Source organism: Ischnura elegans, chromosome 1 (assembly GCF_921293095.1).
Source record: "Ischnura elegans chromosome 1, ioIscEleg1.1, whole genome shotgun sequence".
Taxonomy (NCBI): domain Eukaryota; kingdom Metazoa; phylum Arthropoda; class Insecta; order Odonata; family Coenagrionidae; genus Ischnura; species Ischnura elegans.
The window spans coordinates 18555859-18576947 of record NC_060246.1 but is presented as its reverse complement, the minus strand read 5'-3'; the positions used below and the strand labels follow the sequence as shown (position 1 = coordinate 18576947).

Sequence of the window (21089 nt, the reverse complement as noted above, 5' to 3'; positions counted from 1 at the left end):
CCGTGCAGATAATTGTCTTGCCCTGGGATAAATATATTTTCAGAAGTAACGTTGAATATTTTTAAGCGTTGCATTTTCATATCACTTCAATACGTACCCCGTACGTAATTTAGAATTGTTGTCAACGTTCGCATATTTGTACCACTTCAATTAAATTGTTGCTTCGGGTAGTACTTCATAATTTGTTCTCGCGCTGAAAAAAATGATGATTCAATTCATTTCAACTCAGCGCTTTCAATTTTCATTCGCTGAATAAAATTATTTTTTAAGAAAAATTGTCTATAATTTCTCCACGCTTGCTATTGTGATTTCAATCCAGTAGAAACGTTATTTTATGTTTGTATACTTTATTTCAGTCCAATAAAAATATTCTGCAGTAAGTGGTGTCAAAAAGCTCAGATTCTGCAATTTTTATTTCACTGAAATTAAAATTTGATTCAAGAATTAGTGCCGTATATTTCTCAGCCTAGCCATCGTCATGCGCTGAATAAAATGTTCATTTAAAAAGGAATTTCAATTATTTATCAGCGTTTACAATTTCTATTTCCTTCAAATAACAATGGTTATTCAAGAAGTAATGTCAAATATTTCTCATCGTATGCATTTTTTTATCATTCCAATAAAAATGTTGGTTCAAGAAATAGTTTATTATTTCTCATCGCTAGAATTTTTCAATTGCTGAATTAAATTTTGATTGAAGTAGTAGTGTCAAATACTTTACAGCGTTTAAAATTTTTTCACCGCAATGAAAACGTTGATTCATGAACAAGTGTCTAATATTTCTCAGCAACAGGAACTTTCTTGCATTGATTTAAATGTTGAATCAAGAATTATTGTTGAATATTTCTAATCTTTACAATTTTTATTTTACTTTAATAAAATTGTTTGCTCCAAAAGTAATATCGGATATTTCTCACCGTTATCAATTTCTATAACTCCAATAAAAATGATGCTCTATGACATAGTGTTGTATATTTCTCAGCCCTAGCAAATGCCTTGATCTGAATAATATGTTGATTAAAGACGTAATACCAAATATTGTTCCGCATTTGCATTTTTTATGGCACTCCAATAAACATATTTTGTTCAAGAGGTAGTGTTGAATCTCTCCCATAATTTGCAATTTATATTTCAATCCAATAGAAAAGTATTTTCCGTAAGTAATTTCAAGTATTTTCCTGCGTTATAAATCTTTATTTCTTTCCAATATACATTCTTCAATAAGTAGTTTCGTATACATCTCAGCGTTAGCAGTTTTAATGGGCTGAAAAGAATATTGATTAAAAAAGTAAGGTGTAATGCCTTTGAAATTTTTTTCACTGCAATAACAGAAGAAGTAAATTAGAATATTTGGTCGCGTTTGCAATTTTTATCTCGCTCCAACAAAACTTTTGATATTAGAGGTGATGTTTCAATTGTCTCAGTGCTACTAAATGTCTTGCCCTGAATTAAATTTGATTCAAGAATTAATGTCGAATATTTTTTAGCGTTGGTAATATTTATAACGCTGAAAAATTATGTTTTATCAAGGATGTTTAGACGAATAATTCTGAGCGGAGAAAATTTCTGGTGCGCTAAATGAAAATATGAAGAAGAAAGCGAATATTTCTCGGCCCTGAAAAATGTTAGGATTTTGAAAAAGAGATGATGATGTAATTAGTAGAGGCGAATATTTTTCTGCCTTCGCAAGTTAATTTCCACTTTAGCGAAATTGGACTCAACAAGCTATATCAAACATATCTCATCGTTAGCATTTTCTGGTGCGCTATAACAGCACTGCCGTAAGATGTAAAGGCAAATAGTTCTCAGCATTAACACTTTTTTGTTCCTTGATTGAATATGTTGAATGCATCATGGATAGTATTTCACTTGCACAGTAAGATTTATTTTGTGAAAATGAAAACATTATTTGAAGAATAAGTGCAAAATATTTCTCCTCGTAAGCAATATTTCTCAGAGTTTGAAATTAATATTGGGAAGAAAATAAACGTTTATTCAAGAATTAGAGCCGACTATTTCTCACCAACAGCAATTTTTAGTATGCTGATATTAACGGAGAGTAAAATAATGGAGGCCTTTCTCAGTGTTTTCATTTTTGTGCCGAAATAAAAACTATTATTAAAAAATTTTATTAAGTGGAGAATATTTTTTCTTGATACAAGTTTTATCTCGCTAAAATAAAATTGTTGAATTTTTATGTTGAAGGCAATATTTCTTCTCGTTATCAATTTTTACTGCTAAAAACTAATTTGATCATAAAATTGACGGCGTTATCTTAGCATTTGAAAATTCTTGTGAAATGTAAAATGTTTATAATATAATTATAAGAGAACTTTTATCCTTCATTTCAATTTTTAATGCGCTAAAAAGATGTTAATTCCAGAAGAAGAGGTGGATTTTGCTTCAAGTTTGGCACCTTAAGACCGCTCAATTACTTCTGATTTTTTAATAACAGGCAAATTATTCTCCACTATCAGCAATATTTCTTTCACTGACATAAAATATTGATTTATGTAATTGGGGCAAATACTTCTTTACATTAGAATTTTTTTCGGCGTTTAAAGAGAAGTGTTTGCTTCAGAAGTATAAACCTATATTTATTCACGTATATAATTTCAGTGTGATTTAAAAATGGAAAGTTTTATTTTTCAGCATAATATATATTGAAAAATGAAATAGGGAGTGCATTTTTCATCGCATGAAATTTTTGAACTTGCGAAAAGAAAAGTTACTATCTAAAATTTGTCTCCATTTCAAAGTTTAAATTATTTTTCATTTATGTATGCTTGATTAAAATGGCGAATTTAAGAAGAAAGTGCAAATATAGCAAAATATCATATCGTACAATATTTCTCGACACTCACAATGTTTTTTAATTATGTATGAATTCTTAATATGAGGCATTTTTCCACAATTCATTGCAATTTTTAATGGGTTGAAATAAACGTTTTTATTTTAGAAATTGGATCGAATATTTTTCCAAGTTTGCAATTTTGAATGCGGGGGAAGAAATATGTTGATTTCATGAGTAGTGGCGAATATTTTTTTTGTGATTTTAAGTGCACTGGAGTAAATAAAAGTTGGTTTTTAGAAGTAACTTTCAGAAGAATAAAATTTCCCAAAGTTAGGAATTTTTTAGTGCGCTGAAATAAAACTTTTGATTTGAGAAGGGTAGGTGAGTAAATGATTCAATTTACATAGTGGAGTCGAAAATATTTCTCCATTTCAAATGTAAATATATGCACAAAATGGAAAGTTTTTTCAAGAAGAAAGAAGAATATTAATTTTTTAGCAATAATTCAATGTATGGAAATTACGCATATTTTAATTCATGAAAAATAATACTGCTCACGCATTAGTATTTCTTTAGGTTACTGATTCAATATGAGGTGAATTTATTTGAAGCAAATATTTCCCTCGCATAGGAAGTTGTGGCTTTGTTGCATATTGAAATTTGAAATTGGGAGTGTATTTCTCGTCGCAAGAAATTTTTGAGCATGTGGAAATAATATCTAATGTCCCTAATTAATCTCCGTTCATTAGTTTTATGTATGCTTGATAAAAATGGTGAATTCAAGGACCTAGTGCAAGTACTATTTAAAAAGAAAGTGCACACTCAATTAGCAATATTTCCTTGTGTGCACATTTTTGTTTGAAGTTCTGAAGTAAAGTCGATCATTTCTCTCCCCTAACTCTTAAGGGATCTGGAAAGAAAGAAGTGAGTTTATGAAGTTGAAGGGAATAATTTTCTCCGAAAGAAATTTTTCAGAGCGCTGAATTTATTATGCGGAAGTGAAAATAGTCGTTTATATTTCTGGTTGCTAGGAATGTGGAAGTTTCAATTTAAAAAGTAGTGTCGAAAATATTTCACCATTTCCCATTATTATGTATGCTGCTGCATTCCGTTTAGGATAATTTAAGAAGTAAGATCGAATATTTAACTCCGATAACTATCATAAGGGCGGTGGAATAAAAATGTGAATTTTAGGAAGTAGAGGCGAATGATTTCAAAGCAATAATTATTTTCTCCTGTGGAAATAAAAGAAGGTAAAGAGGATAATTTGGATCTTTACGTGAGCAATATTTTATTGTTTGGAATCGAAACATTGAAGTTTTTAAGGAGTGAACATTCCGTTACGAAATATTAACTTCAGCATGTGGAAATGTATGTTTCAATTTAATATGTAGCGTCGAAGTAAAGTCCCCATTTTTTTAAGTCCCCATTTAATATTTATTATTAAATAATAAAGAGAGAATTTAATAACCCAACCCCATTACCAATATTTAACTCGTTAAAAATTGATATTTTTATTTAGAAATAAGAATCAAATATTTATCTCCGTTAACAATTCTGAAGGTTAACAGGAACCTAGAGGTGACTTTATGAAGTGGAATCGGATGTTTTCCTCTGATAGAAATTTTTAAGTTTACTGGCATATTTTATTAATATATAATGTATTTCGCTTCGTTTGCAATATTTCAACTCGTGAAAGTAAAAGTTTAAATTCAAGAACAAATACTTGACCCTTTTTTTCAATACTTAGATATGTATACCGGAATGAAAACTTTAATTTAGAAGAATAATGGACTTTTATTGACCGTTTAAACATTTCAGCGTGTTAAAATTATAAATTCTCTCTGAATTTAAAATTGAAAAGTTTCCTTTGATACCAAATGTTAAGGGCACTATTTAGGGTACTATTATAAGAGGTGTATTTATGAAGCAAAAGCTAATATTTCTCTGTGATAACAATAAGTAATGCTGGAAAAATATTGAAAATTAGAAATAGCCATATTTATTTCGTAGTTAGCAATATTTTAACATGTGGGAGTTCATAACGCAATTTATAAAGTAGTTTCGAAAATTTATCATTTTCAATTTTTGTGTAGTATGCTGGAACGTAAAGGTGAATTTAAGGAGAAAGAGGGAATATTATTCTCCGCAACCAATATTTCAGTGCGTGAAAATTTAATTTTTAAATTTAATAAGTGGTTTCGAATAATTTTTTGCGTTAGAAATTGCTATGGGAACAAGAAAATTTTATTTTTTATTTATGGGAACAAAAAGATTTTATGAAGAAGGAGCGAATGAATATAAAAGAGTGCTTTCTTTCGATTTCTTGTCGTTTGCAATAGGTCAACATGTGGAAATTTATGCTTCAATCAAAAAATTAAGAGTCGAAAGTGACTTAATTTACTATATTAACTACAATGGAGAAAAAAAAGGTCAATTTAAGAAGAAAGAGGGATAAATACTCTCCCTTTTAAATACAATATTTCAGTTTGGAATTTAAAGCTTTGATGTAATAAGCTGAATTAAATATTTGCCTCCACTAATGTTTAAGAGTACCGGAACGAATGATTAAGAAGTTGAAGCGAATAATTCTCTCTTAAAAGAATGCTTGAGAGTACTGGAATAAATATAAGAAATAACAATAGTGGTGTAAACTTCTCGTCGTTAGCAACAAATCTACAAGAGAATTTAAAATTTAAATTTAGAACGTATAGTAGTACATTATTCCATATTTCTAATTATTATGTATGGTGTAATAAATTGGTAAATTTTAAGAGAAATTGGGAAATTCGAAGCGAATATTACTCTTCGTAAGCAATATTTCAGCGTGTGAAAATTCAAGAAGTAGTCAATTATGTCTCTCCGTCCGTAATCCTACGCCATTGGAACCAAGAGGTGAATTTAGGAAGTAGCAGTGAATATTTCTCTCCCCGCAGCAATATTTGATTGTGATGGAATAAATATATGGAAATTGAATTGGAGGTGAATATTCCTCATCGGTAGTAACATGTGGAGATAAAAGTTTGAATCTAAGTAGAAAAGTTGAACATTTTTTTTCCAGTTCAAATTTTATGTACCTATTCTGGCATTAAATGCTGAATTTAAGAAGAAAAAAAATTATATTTATCTTCGAAGGCAATATTCTAGTGCGTGAAAATTAAATTTTAAATATATAAGAAATGGATTGAAATGTATCTCTCCAGTTGCAATTCTAAAGGCTACTGGGAATAGAACGTGAATGTATGAAGGAGGAGCGAATATCTCATACTCATAGCAATATAATAGCAAGTGTAATGGAATAAATATTTTAAATTATAAATAGAGGCGTATAATTATTTTCGTTAGTAATATTTCAATATGAAGATATAAAAGTTTTAATTTAAGAAGTAGATTTGAAACTTTGTCTCCATTTCCAATTTGTATGCATGGTATAATGAAAAGATGAATTTAAGGAGAAAGAGAGAGAGAGAGAGGAAATATTACTCCCCGTTAAGAATATTTCTGAGTGTTGACATTGAAGTTTGAATTAGAAAAGTTGATTCGAATATTTTTATCCAAATGGATAGGTATGCAACGTATTCATTTTCGAAGTGCGCTGGAATTATATTACAAATTGTAGACGTTGGGGCTAACCTTCGTTGGTAGTATTTTAGTGTGTTGATGTAAAAAAATAAATTAGAAAGAAGTGGCGATGTTTTCATTCCGTTATTTCCATTATTTCCATTTTCATTAGCAATTTTTAAGTGTGCTGGAGTAAATATGTAAAATTTAGAAATAGAGTAGAATATTAATAGCTATTAATAATTTTAAGAGTGCAGGATGAAGTGTAAATATAAGAATTACATGCGGTTATTTCTAAATTATTATCTCCTCCGGCAATTTTTAAGTGTGCTGAAATAAAAATGTGAATTTAAGAAAAAGATGCAAATAAGTATCTGGGTAAACAATGCATATATGACCGGGAATAATAATATGAATACAGGTGTAGACGGGAATATTTCTCTATGTCAGCACTTCTTAATTTCGCGGGGTATTTGGAAAAAAATTGTCCTATCTGAATTGTGTTGAAACTTTTTCTACTTTCCTTGCATATTTCTGTAGCGTTATGCGTGAGAAAAAATTAATTCTCCTCATCGTACTCCTTATTTTACCAATAAATGTTGACTCTTAAAATCGACCTTTTAATGGTGCGTGTAAAGTTCTAATTTATTTCCCTTTTTGTAATAAAATGAGGACTGCGAAACGTGACTTTTAAAATTGACCTTCTAATGGTGCGTGTAAAGTTCTAATTTATTTCCCTTTTTGTAATAAAATGAGGACTGCGAAACGTGACTTTTAAAATTGAGCTTCTAATAAGAAATTGTCGTTGCACTAACTTCGTTTGCCCTAAAATTACGGGGCTAACTTACGTTAGTTGCAATTTTTATAGCGTTATAATTTTTATAGCAATATAATTTTCCATTTTACTTTAGATATAAATATGATATAAAACTAAAAAGAGATCGCGTTTAAGACCAAGAAAAGTTTTGTCTTATTATATAAATCCTAAAACATTTGACTTAAAACTCCAACTAGTTCATTTTCATCCCTACAATTACTTGCTATTGCAATGAAGTATTTTTCTAAGCGTTGAATCATTTCATCGCCTCATGATGCGCCCTGTAATGGAGGCGAAAGCTTGCACGACAAGGCGCAACACGCAGCTGCACCCGGAAGCCGTTAGCAGCGATGCCTCTCGCTGCGAAAACCTACTTTCAAAGTACTTTTTTAAATTTGGGATAATATTTTGCTATTCAACAAGCAGCCGATAACAGCTGCGAAAGGTCCCAGTTTCTATAGCTAATTTATTCAAACTCATACTTTATTTACCGTAATCAAATGATGGACACGCTTGAAATAATTCGCCATATTACTTAGATAGGTTGAAAAATTGTTGGAAGATAGACATCAAATTGCCTTTCGAGAAGCTGGGTAGATCAAAATAAGAAAGGATGTGACCAAGACATCAGTGCAATAGAGCAGGAAAAATCTAAGGGCTAATCAAAAATGCAGGAGAAAACACCTTGAACTGACTACGTGAAATCATAAGTGAATTGTATTCAAACGGTGAATTAACAAAGGACTTCGAGAGGAACATCATTATCCCGATTCCACAGAGAGAAAAGCGAGAAATTTATCAATGGAATAATTGAAAGAATTCTGGAGTGAATATCCAAGGAGAACAATTAACATGCTGCGGTTAAAATTATTTAAATTTTGATACACGTGGGATTTAATTTTTTGGTCATTTAATTTAGACTATAGTTATGAAAAATTAACTAATACGACAAATACTCTGACTTTGAAAATTGAGTTACTAATACAAAATGTTTTCTTTGCATTATTTTACTTGATTTGCATTTTAGTGAAAAACGGATAAAATATTTTTCCTTGGTTAGGTATACCAGAATTTTTATATAGAATCAGGAAATTTTGGCTCTGAAATGCTGTGGCTGTGTCTGAAACATTTTTTTAAATCGTCTTTTACTTAATTTACAATTACACGGAGCGTATTACCATGTGTATGATTGGTAAATTATTTCATTTACAGTTTTTAAATGTAGCCAAGAATGGACCAGAAAATTAAGCTTAAAATTTGTGTATGGACTCCTTCCACTTTATCTTTATTTTTTAATGCGTGCTTTGTTTGAAATAATACATCATTTCCTTGGGTCCAAGATATGTGGACTGGAGGAATTCAGCTTCCATAATGAAAGTTGTCTTTGTATTTTTGGCTTTTCTAAAACAAGCCTTATGTGTGAGCTCCATCATTTAATATCGGTTAGTAAATTAGTATACAATAAAGAAATATCTTTCTAATTCGGTTACTTATTTTATATTCAACCAATAAATTTTGACTCGAAATTGGACTTTGAAAACAAAATTTTGCCCTCCAGTAACTTCTGCTTCATTTGCATTTTTACATTACATGATTCAGTTGTAATAATGCATGATTATTTTTTTCCTATACTTTTTGGGCGTCTCAGAAACTTCGACTGAAAAATGAGTTTATGACAAAAAATCAATTATATTCATGCAATGTAAGAAATTTTTTAACCCCTGATAGTTGTGAAATCATTCTTCGCATCAATTTAGAAAGAATTATGATATGCAAAAAGGAGCGTCGAATCAGAAAATTGATGTTATTTATTTTAATTCCATTTACTTTTTTTGCATTTTTCCGTTGTGTGATGCTTAGTACAATATTACACATCATTCCCCATCGGTTGCAATAAGAATTAAGAAATGCTAACTCCTAACAATGCACTTATGACACAAAAATTGTGATCTTGAGCGGTATTAAACTAAAGCATCAGCAATAAGACTGCTAAATCTCACCCATTTTGAGATTAATTGTTTAAGAGAAATAGCGCTGCAAAGTGATTATTTTGAAAGATCACCTCACCACTAATAGCACCCTCGGCTAACGACCCAATAAATTGTGCTCCTCACGTCAGCGACGCGAGTGGCGACTTTGGTAAACTCATTTAATTGCACGGTGGATGTCAACACATTTAGAGGCCGACTAAAGAATCCACTTCATTGTAATGTTCGCGGTATCATCATCACTCCGTTGCACGAGTTCAGCGGAAGAGGCAATGAATCGAGGTACATACATCGAACGACCTTGCTCATCGAGGCCATCTGCCGCTTCGTCGTGCCAGTCACGAGGGAGGTCGGTCACTTGAAGATGATAACCGCTCCACTAGTTCCATTTGCGGTGGAGTGGGCGTGTCGCTTCATTCGCCAGTCGGCCGAGCAGGAGAGCGGAGGAGAAGGGCCCCCACCGCTGCCTGAGGATCGCAGGTAAGACTCGAACCCGGATCAACAGGACATAATACGCCCGGACCGAGAATCAATCCTCCGCGGATTGCTACTACACATTGAGTGCTTTCCTTTCATTGACACACGTCGACACAAGTCGACTTGCGTCGCGGTTTTCGTGTTCCATTCTATGTGTGTCGCCGACTGTTGTGACACAAGTTAAAAAACGATTACGCGCAGGAATTGGAGAGTTATAAACAGTTACCGCGAGTCGACACAAGTCGACGCGTGAGTCGCATGAATGGGAAGCACCCATTGTAATGAAATCGAAAGAGTCCGCGAGTCGACAATTAAATCCTGAGTAATAGAGTTTATATTACTAGCACATATTTATGGCCTGAGTTTTGACTATCGGTTTTTGGTGAATGCCCTTTTTGGACCTTAGGGTTGGGGTGAGTGGAGGTCGCGATGGATGAGTGGAGGACTGGGTTAGGGGCCTTCGGTGGGTTCGGGGGTGGAGGCCCTAGGGTGACTTAGTGCGAGGGCCGCACGCTCAGAGACAGGGACAAGAGGGCAGTGCTCAGCGTGACATCAGCCGAGAAGCATCTATTCTGTGATGCGAACCATTTCTATTTGTTAATACAGTCCACTAAGTATCTTTACGCGTTTTTCATTTCATTAAAGTTACCACCCTTGGACAAGTCGGTTTGAAGACGCGTACTTAGTATCGAACAGCCCTCTTGTGCCGATCATTGGGAGGTAGCAGACATCTTAGCTTTGATCATATGAATCGCCGTGAGAAAAGAAATGCCCTGTACCTGGAATCAGCCCACGGATCTTCTGCTTTTGGAGCCACTACTCCGTCCAGGTTCATCGATTCCCATGGCAATTTACCGAGAACCGTGGTGCTAGGCAGCCAAGGTCGGCTTTAAGTTATCAGCAATGGGGATGCTTGCTCTCAGTCTAGCGTTACCTTATAAATATCGGACACGTCAGAAGCACCATTCACTTCAGCCTGGCCTGAGGATGCTCATAGCACAGTAGGTGAAACGTCGCCATCGCAATGACAACGCGGACGAAAGCCGGAAATCTGCCCTAGAGCGATAGCTATTTGTCGTTTAAAGATAAGATGTTTCATCAATAATGCATATCATTAGTTTCATTATTAAATCAGCGGAAAATTTATTAGGATAGAATCCGGCGTCGGTGGTCGCGGGATATGGATGGACCTTGTCCACCAAAGAAAATATCACGAGTTCGAATCCCGCCTTGGTAGATTATAGTCATCTTTATTCAGGGCATAGATATTGATGATTCTCCATCGTTATTGTTTTTTAGATTCCCCCACTGTCAAGGCCATAATTGCGCTGTTTTCGGGGCTGCGGAAATGAATATTTAAAAAAAATACTTTTACGGAACTTATCACTTTCACCTTCAAACTTATTTCAAAAAATAACGTCTACTGCTCTTGGCTGATTTATATTTAATCGTAGCAAATTCATTCGCAAGTTATAGCATGGTGTACTCTTACTCTCGGAAAACATGGTACTGCTTACGAAGGTCTCATTGTTTGTTGGTGTTTTAATTCGAGTTGCAAATCATTTAACTTGAAATTCCAGTTTTGAATTATCTACGTATCTTAATTTTCCCAAAGAGCATTTGCATTTGCATTATGTTCCCGAAATTCCTTCGAATTCACGTACTTTCTGTTCGTATAGTTTGATTTTCTTCATATCCACCACCTCATCATGTCGTCCGTATATGAATAAAGCTGTTCATTACCATGAATGCTGGAAATCATCTCGAGGGGAAGAATAACTATGGAATTCTAAGTAAAAAATGACTTCTGATATTAATCACGTGATCTAATGTTGGTACACAACGTTCGCAGCGCAGCCAGGACGAGCGCTCTTAACCAATGTAATATATATGTAATCCACCGTGTTTGTTGTGTTTCCCGAAAACAAGCTATATTAAGTAAATCTTCAATGTTTTTGTAATCAATTACATCAAAGTTACGTTATGTGCATACATTTCATTAACGTAAAGGATAATTAATACCTTTTAAAAGCAATTGAAAATGTGCATATTTTTGGGAATGTTCATATCAAACCAGTATTTTGAGTAATGTAGAGGAAAAGGTATTTTCATAATGTCATTAAAGAAACTTTTGAATATTCGTAGCCATACTCCTGGCTCGCCCATGGTAGAACAATATGGCGTACTCTTGGCTTCGCCTGCCAACGCTCTCTCCAGAAATTATTATGGTTGGCAGGTTACTATTTGAGTTATATTTATATAGTAATTGATGTAAAATGACGTTAGTTACATAAAAATTGGCGCTGCGGTTAAAAATATTCAAAGCATACACTCAAAAACTATAAGCTTTGAACGATTGACATTATGCGCAGGGTTGATCGGCTGGTATCAAACATCTTAGCTTTTTTTATTTATCTGGTGTATAGATAATAATAAATAATCGCTTTATGTGTAAAGTTAAGCCTTATTATTTTATCTGCGAAGGGTTAAAGTAATTCTTGTATAGAAAATTAAAAAACATATAGTATTTGTCAAAATAATTTACCTTACATTAGGTTATTTTCATAGAATGGAGGGTGGTATCGGGTAAATGCAAAATAATATAACATTTATGCTTGGCGTTTTATTAAATCAAACAGTTTGTTATTGAACCACATATATATTTTATTTCTTAATTGAATATAATTATTAACAAAAATAAGAATATTTAATTAAAAGCAATGGAAATAAAATCGTTAAACTTTGATGACCTTTTTCCCTCTGCAGATGTCACAGTAATAAATCAGACTATCCTCTGAATCGGCACAGTTTTCATGTGAAAATCCTCGCATTTACAATCATTTACAATCCTTGCATTGAATAATATCTTCGTTAAAACATTCTCCATAAATGATGCAGGCAGTAGAAGATGAACTTGAGAAAGCCACGCTGCCATCTAAATTAAGTAAATATTATACGTTTTTCTTTACTAAAACGGTGATTGATTTTTAGCCTCTCTGCGAAGTGATAGGCAAATTTCAGGAACTCCGTTTTCCTAAGGGCATCAATTGACTGTCCAAATTTTTGTTCCTACAACGTTGCCTCCTACTTGTCACTGAATTTTTTACTGAAAAACTCCTTTGTTATCAGAGTAAGTAACAAAATTTAGTAGTTTTTCTCCACCGTTTCAAAATTATCTTAACCGTATCCCTAAATAATTTCTTGGGCACAGAACACCTCTCATTTGCTGATCTCATCGTCAATCCTTTAAAAATAATTTTTTCAATGGCAATTTTCATATTCTCTTCACTCCAATGTCCTCTTATTTTCCCCATTGCTTCTTGAAAAAACAAACTCCCGATGTAAAAATGTGAATTTTATCATCTAGCATGCTGTCCGAATGCCCTTTGTCCGATACCTGCCGCCTGACAACAGATATCAGATCAGCTCTCATGCCGCCATCAGAGAAGCGACTAGGCCCAAACGCTTAGTTTAAATAATAAAATGCATACTAAGAGTTTTAGAAACAAATACGACTTGATGCACTTGCTCTTAAAGAAGTTGTGACTTCGCAAAGCTATCTTCGGGAAAAATCGCTACATTATCAAAATATCCACAACAAAAATCAGACTACGCATTACAGCGATGCAAGCTGGCGATGGCGGAGACAGTTCGTTCTCGCGGTCAGAGAGGGGCAGAGGCGCAGCTAGGAATTAAGGCTGGGGGGGGAGGGGTTTAGGCACAACTAATACTGGGGTGTCTTGGGGTGTGGAATACCCGCCAGGGTAAGCGGGAGGTGCGGGGGCCCCCTACTATAGAAATTTTTCCAGATAAAGGGTTCAAAATGGTGAGTTTTACGGCTTTCGGGGGGATATTTTATTAATATTTACACTATTCTGTAAGTAATATTAATCCAATTAAGTAAAATGGATTTAACTTTTTAAAATTTCTGAGCTCTGGGGGGTTTATCCCTCAAAACCCCCCCCCTCGCTGCGCCACTGGAGAGGGGGGCGTGATAGATGCTGTACCGAGCGGCAATTTATGAAAACTGCTACTGTCCGATTCCTGCCGACCTTCTCCTATCTTGTTTTGATTATTCACATCAGTGGGTGTCATCTGTGTATTAAAATCTTTTTGATGAAATATGAAAAGTGTATTTGTTTTTGGTTGTTCAGTCACGACGGATGACTTTCAGTAATAATGTGGATAAAGACGATCAGGGATAATCGCGGAATCCAGACAAAGTCTTCGCAGATACGACGGAATCCGTTAATGACCACTCTTCTTATTCCGTCTTTCCGGCAGGCGCGGCACGAAATGGCTGTTCCGCTGCCGCATCTCCTACTGCTGTTGCTACCACTCCTCTGGGTGCCGTGCTTCGGAAGACCTCTCCCCGGCGCAGCCGCACCTGACGACAACGCCGCTGTCGAAGCGGTCAGCTCCTCTCTCTTATGTTTTTAATCATGGTACCATAACTTTAATTTATGGATTTATCCACGAAGCATGAGTTCCTATGTTTGAGCGCACCTAAAAAGCGCTCATAAGTTTTAATTACAAATCATTCTTTTTTGCTCCCTCATTACGTACCTTCTTACATTACTTACGTACTCACTTACTTACGTACATTCTTACGTACGTACATTACGAAGGAGCAAAAAAGAATGGTTAGAGGAATAAATTTCTTGAATGAATATAATTATAATATTATTTCTACTGACATATCCAACGGTGAATGTAATTAGGATTATCTGTATTAATCAGAAGGCGTATCTGCATATTATGTTGTATTTTACATGTTAACGTACAGTCACTTCCAAAATTTTTAGGACGAAGTTCATGGCGCCACTTCTGCTTCCCGGAGAATTTTAGTTTCCTTGTTCTTTTTGTTTTCCTTGTTTACTCACCGAAAACATTTCTTTTGCGGGTGAAGCTATATCCATTCGGAGGGAGACGTTACTTGCAGATTGATCATTCTGTTCCGATTTATGTCGGATTTAAAGATGATTTCGTGTGCATTTATTCCGGACTTTCCCCGGTTTTCCTTATATGTTCATATTTTACGTACTATAAAACTTCAATGTAAAGTAGCTGTGGTGGTCTAGCGGAGTGAACGTGTGACAATGATGCTCATTGTTGCTGGTTTGAGTTCTCAATTCAGGAATTTTTCTCACAATTTGTTTACTTGTTTTGTAATTATTTATAGCTTACAAATCGTTTTTAATTCGCTGCAACAGCTCATCACATACCATTTTTCTACTATATTTAGCCACAAAAGGAAAGTTAAAAATAGGGCAACTGTGATCTTACCCTTTTTAGGAATTAAATTAATTTTTAATTAATTAATTTAATTAGGTTACACTATTTTAAAAGGCAAGGGATTCGGAAAAGAGGGTCAGCCGGTAGTTAAATGCGGATAAAAACCCGGCGTTAGCGTTATTGAACAGTTTAAGGACTGGTGCAAGGAGTCTTATGTTTCGTGTTATAACTAGAAACATACTATTCTTTTTCGATTAATATCGATCTTAATTATTTTTTCTAGAATTCATTTTCCTCGCAATCTTCTCGGTTTTCTTGGTTGAAAACTTATGTTAACTTTTAAGGCATATGCGAATTTTGTGATCATTGATATTCGTTAGTTTACATTTTTTGCATCATCATATGATGTCTTAGTTGAGTTATATAAAATAGCCTTCATAACAATCATTCACAAAGCCGTAAATAGCTTTCATAATCATCACATACCACTTTACTAGAGTTTAGCATTGAATGTGTACTGTGTTACTCAATGAGTACAACGATCCAACTAATCTCTCAGAACGGATTCGCCCAATTAACCGGTGGGCTGAAAAAGAAAGCTTGTTGATTTTATACCCTATTGTGAATTTAAAACCTATAAGGCCTAAGGAACTCACCACTTATTTTAGTGACAGACCTCTCTATCGTCATTGCGTTAGGTCGAACGAATATTTAGGTATTTAAATCCTTTAGGAGTCCCATATTTCTTTCAATCATAGTTGCTAACATAAATTTTGTATTAGAATCTTAGTTCTTCTTTTCAATGAGCGAATTACTAAGCAAAATTCTCAATATTCTCTTTTGTAATCTAAAATATTCTTCGCTTGGGGAAATTTTTCTTGAAAAAAAATTGTGCACCCTAGGATTAGAACCCGGGTCCAGGTAGTAAAACAATGCGCGTAACATGTCACTAAATTAATTCAATTGAACCTTAATGCATGATTGGACAATAATTTTCAAGTGGTAACCATGAAAACGTTAATCGTTAAACTGTAAACCATGGCAAAGCGGGCAAAAGAAAAGCGTATGAAAATACACACATTAGAGTGAAGCAATAACATTTTTATAAAAACCACGTTTTGTTACAAAGAAGAAAATAACTACCTACGTCGTAAAAAATTGCGAATTTCAAATGTTATTCGTGAGAAAGTAAAATAAGTTTTTTGAAGAACATTTCAGACATCGAAAAAAGTGGTGCGCACGTAATTATTACATTCGCTTCCGCGAGGAGACAAATCTGATGATTATCGACTAGCAATGATTAACTTTTTAATCTTATATACGCACCACGTTTTTTTTTATGACTGAAATGTTCTTCAAAAACTTATTTTACTTTCTCATCGATGACGTTCGAAATTTTCAGTAATTTAAAGGGCCGTGGGCAGTTATTTTCTTCTTTTAACAAAACGTGGTTTATATAAAAAATGTAATTTTTATATTTTAATATTATTTTTTACAGCAAGATAATAGTGTATACAGTATGAAGTAAATTTTTGAGCCAATTCTGAGTTGGAGTATTCGAGAAAAGTTAATTAAGAAATTTTTTTAAATATTTAAATTAACAAAAATAGGAATGGGTATTCATGAAATTTTTACACATTCAGTGTCTCAATCAAAGATTTATCTTTAAAATACGCCATAAATTTGGAGGCGAAAATTTGAAGGTGAAATTAAACGAATTATATGATTTAATGGAAGTTTTCTTGGTTAGAATTGGAAATAAATTAAAATGCGCTTGGAACGTACAAAATATTCTATCAAAACGGTGTTGGGGTGTTTAGTATGTGGTGGATATAGATACATGTAGAAATTTTCATCGAAATCTGAGACCTAAAGGGACAAACGTACTTTAAATGTAGGTGGAATTACTCATATTTAAAAAATAACACGGCCCGCCATCGATGCAGAAAATCTATCCCCCTCTCTTGCGCCCTCTTAGTAGATGATTTTTTTAATTTTAACTAGTTAACGACAAAATTGAAAAGAAGTCACAAACTAAGAGACAGCAGTTATTCAAACATTTTTACCTCACTACGGGAAGCAATTTCATCGGTTGCACAGTGTTCTGCAAATACAAAGCAAACATGATTGGGATAATATTGACTGTAGAAACTATTATATCAAAGCTTAGAGAAATATATTTAAATAGATTTAAAATAGTTGAATTTGCAAATTTTCTCACACTAATGGGTCGTATTAAAAGTACAATGCCAGTTGATTAAACCAAGCAGAACTCGAGGGAAAACTCATATTGAATGCTCGCATCATCGTCGCGTTAACTGTTCGTTATCTTTAACATAGACCCCGATTAAACATTTAACCCTCGAACGGGCGGGCCTGATATTTTTACACGACCGAGCGCGTGGCGTACCTTGTCTACGATATATGCATTCATATGATAACACTCGATTTTTGTTAAAATTTATCTTTATTTGTAGAAATTAGTTCAAGTGTGTACATTTATAGTTTATACATATATAAAGGTACACAGGTAGTACACGGCCGGTCGCGCGGCGTAATTTATACGCCACGTGTGTCGGGTTCCTCATGCCCATCTTAAAAAAAGTTGGTGCAATTTTCTTTGCTTTAAAAACTCACGCTATAGACAGTCAAAATGGCATTGCAATAATTCACGAGGCCATGCAAGAAAATCAATGCACGAGGTACACGACCGGTCGTGCGGCGTACTTCGTATGTCACGGGTGTCGGTTATTTTTGCCGATCTAAAAATAAATTAGCTATGTTACTACGAGCTTTGAAAACTCGCTCTATAGATAGTCAAGGTACATTGTAAGAATACACGAGGCCATTACAGGCCAGAATGTACGTACAATGCTGAAATTCTTTGGTTTTCGAAGATTGGCGTACTTTATATGCCAGCGCGCCCGCTTGAGGGTTAATATGTGCAAAGATCGTGAAGTAGCAGAGATGCGGTGACACGCTAGACATGAGTTCGTGACGTCATCAACTTACCTCCAAAAGGCCGTCTATTTTTTCGTCGTTAATAGTTGAGGAAGTAGTTGCGTCGGATCGGAAAACGGAAAAATATGGGTCTCTTATTTTTTTTTAACTCCATCTTAATCAACAATTAAAGGAAATTGGTGAGCTAACTAATTGCCCCATAAAAAATCTGCCATAGCGATGCGAAGCCATGCCTCGAAATCAAATGAGTACTTTCAAGATTTCTTGACAGGTGACAAATACTATTTTAAAATATCATTTTAAAACTTTTCCAGATAGGTACGTAGGCAAATATATGCATCAGGAGGTGCTTGGGTGTTATGTGGGTTGCCTACACTGGTATTTTTGTTATCTATTCACACATTTCTGTAAACCAATCCCAATAAATCAGCAATACACTTCGTTTGCATAATTCTGGAAGTTAAATTTATTAGCTACTGTCAGACGTTGTCATATGTAACTACTGTCTGTAAAAAAAAAGCAAGACCCGAGTTTGAGGGGCTCTGTCGTCTAAAGGAGTTATCAGTTGCAATGAAATAAAAAGCATGCGAAAGAGAATTTATTTCTACGTTGGATCATTTAATTTAAAAAAAACTTCCGCGCCATAGTATTTCCTGTACTTAATTTTTTCTAAAAAGAAGTACACGTGTGTTGCGCGTAAAATCAAGTTACCCAACTTTGAGCGCTTGGTTAACCCGTAGTTTCCGTTCCAAAAACTTGGAATTTTGATAAAAGGAAGCCAGATCTATGATTGAAAATTTGCAGAAAACAAATTTTATATACCACGAAAATTGATATATTTGTTGCAAACAACGCGAATCTTTGCTAACTTTAAAACCAATGGATTAATTGAAAATTAATTGGTACCTAACTACCGATGTATGCTGTACGATGATTTGAAGACAAGTATTTATGAAATTTAAATTAAATATCGCTAATAAAGTCTATATAACTTAAGATTTATCTGCATAAATGTTTCTACACGCGTATTGGCAGCTCCGTCGTGGGAAAGGGAGGAGAAAAGAGGCGCGTGGTTGCCACCGACTCGGCCGAAGCAACCAGTGATTCATAAACTGCCATGAGTCACGATACACGATATGGCAACTGCGCACGGCTTTGAGAGGCTTTCTCTTTTCTGTTGCTTTTTTTGGCCTGTCTCACAAGGCAGAGCAAAAGCGATAACCAGAGCTCAAAAAAAGAATAAATATCAAACGATATTTAATATACTGCTGACATTTAACGCGTATGATCTACGTACTTGCATTACATTCTACGGCACACAACAGTACCAATAAATTTTCAAGCGACCCATAGGTTTCGAAGTTAGCAGATATTTACACAGTAATTTCACATTATTATTAAAATAAGACATTGCAATATTTCCACTGAGTTTTATTATTACACAACGCATGTCGTCGTTACAAACAACATTATAAAGTGTTGTTTGTAACGACGAAACGAGTAGTGTAATAATAAAACTCAGTGGAAATATTGCAATGTCTTATTTTAATAATATTAAGAACTTCCACCATATCGTGCCCAACATCATACAAGATATAGTTATTTCACAGTTTACGATTTAACTTCCCTCAATTTTAATGAATGTGCTTTCCTCAGGATAAGTCCTGAGTAATAGTTACTCCTGAATACATAACTGACTCTACATTTGATAACTTTATTCGATCAATTGCTTCCCGACCGTGCGTTAATTGCAGATTCTCATGATGATGACGGTCTGTTTTCCGATGTGTGTGCCCGCAGGTTCGCTTCATGCGTCAGTTCGGCTACCTGGAGTCTTCGACGCCCGAGGACCAGGCCCTCTACTCCAACACGACCATTCGAGAGGCGCTGGTGCAAGTGCAGATGTTCGGAGGCATCGAGCAGACGGGAGTCCTCGACGAAGCCACGCGAAAGGTGAGCGTCCATCCATCACGCATCGGCCACTGATTCATCCACCTATTGGCGCCGACTCCATGGGGCCTAAGGGGGCCCTAGCCCCCTCAAAAATTCGTTATGGTTGTGAGGAAAAATTGTGCCAGGCTTGCCGATTTTCCCCGGAGTGTCCAGATATCGAGATTTGAGTTATCAGGGTTCTAATGTTGATCATATGACTCTTTTAAAATGCTTAAAAAACTCACTGCTTATAAAATTTACCGGGGCAAGATCCCCGGTTTGGGCTCCCCCAATATTTTTTGTAAGTCGGCGTCCCTTCATCCACCTTTCCCCACCACTCATGGCTACATTTGGAATTCGGTCATTTCAAATCTTCAAAGGCAGTATTTTCACGTGAAAATTCTCGCATTTTTCAATTTTTAATACTTAGTGTTAATACTGCGGGACTATCCACGGTGAACACTTTACGGAGTCACCTATAATGCATAATTTTCGCGAAAATTCCACAGAGAAAAATAATCATTCGCCTCTACCGGGAATCGATTCGGTTTTCCGATCGAGTGCGTTAGCTAGTTAAGCTTACGAGGCATCTTATCCCTCTGTGGAAAATTGTGGACTCTACCGGACAAGCTAGTCCCGGCACACTTAAATTAGTCGAGAGCGAACAACTCTAGTGTTCGAAGTTCGGGCTTGCTCCCTTGCTATGGAGCAGTGCGCACGAATTGGACTGCCAGTCGCATAATATGCTCAGTCCACACCATTTTGTCCGGTATACAGGGTTTTTCCCAAAAGTAATGAGCCTCATATTTTTGCCAAGCGACTGTACAGTGCACAGATGAGCGACCGGTTGACAGTTTTGGAGGGGACTCTTAAGCTCTCCTGCAACGCCTGATCCAGTTGCCTTCAAGGAGTCAAAGCGCGTGGGACGTCATTTTTAGTGACCCTCCGCCCAGAGCCTCTTCGTGGTTAGGATGGAGAAAACTTCCCAAGGATGAAAAGGGAGCCGAAATGAAAGCATCTGGAGACCCCGGACAACATCCAAGAAACCACAACAAGGTGCCTTAACACCATTCCTAAAAGCGAGTTCAAGAGGGCCGGCGATGCATGGGGAAAATGTGGCAAAATATATATAGACGCAGGAGGAGACATTTTTGAAGAGTACGAGTATTAAGTTGTACTGTATGTTTGATCGATAAATCGATTTATTTGAGAAAAGGCTCATTACAATTGGGACCAACCCTATTGTCTTCAGAGTTCCACATATAGTCTCTTCGGTAGCTTAACTGGCTAAAGCACTCGGCTGGAAATTGGGAGAACTGGGTTT

At 35.1% G+C, this 21089-nt stretch overlaps 1 protein-coding gene across 1 annotated transcript in view; it reads left to right on the top strand.

Annotated features, from left to right (window-relative positions):
• The first annotated feature begins 9559 nt into the window (after window positions 1-9559).
• LOC124156777 (matrix metalloproteinase-17-like) overlaps window positions 9560-21089 on the top strand; it is a 30159-nt gene continuing 18629 nt past the window's right edge. Inside the window, exons 1-3 of the mRNA XM_046531329.1 lie at window positions 9560-9640; window positions 13922-14050; window positions 19634-19786. Of these exons, the coding sequence (XP_046387285.1) occupies window positions 13934-14050; window positions 19634-19786 (270 nt within the window). The 5' untranslated portion in view covers window positions 9560-9640; window positions 13922-13933. The remainder of the gene's footprint in view (window positions 9641-13921; window positions 14051-19633; window positions 19787-21089) is intronic.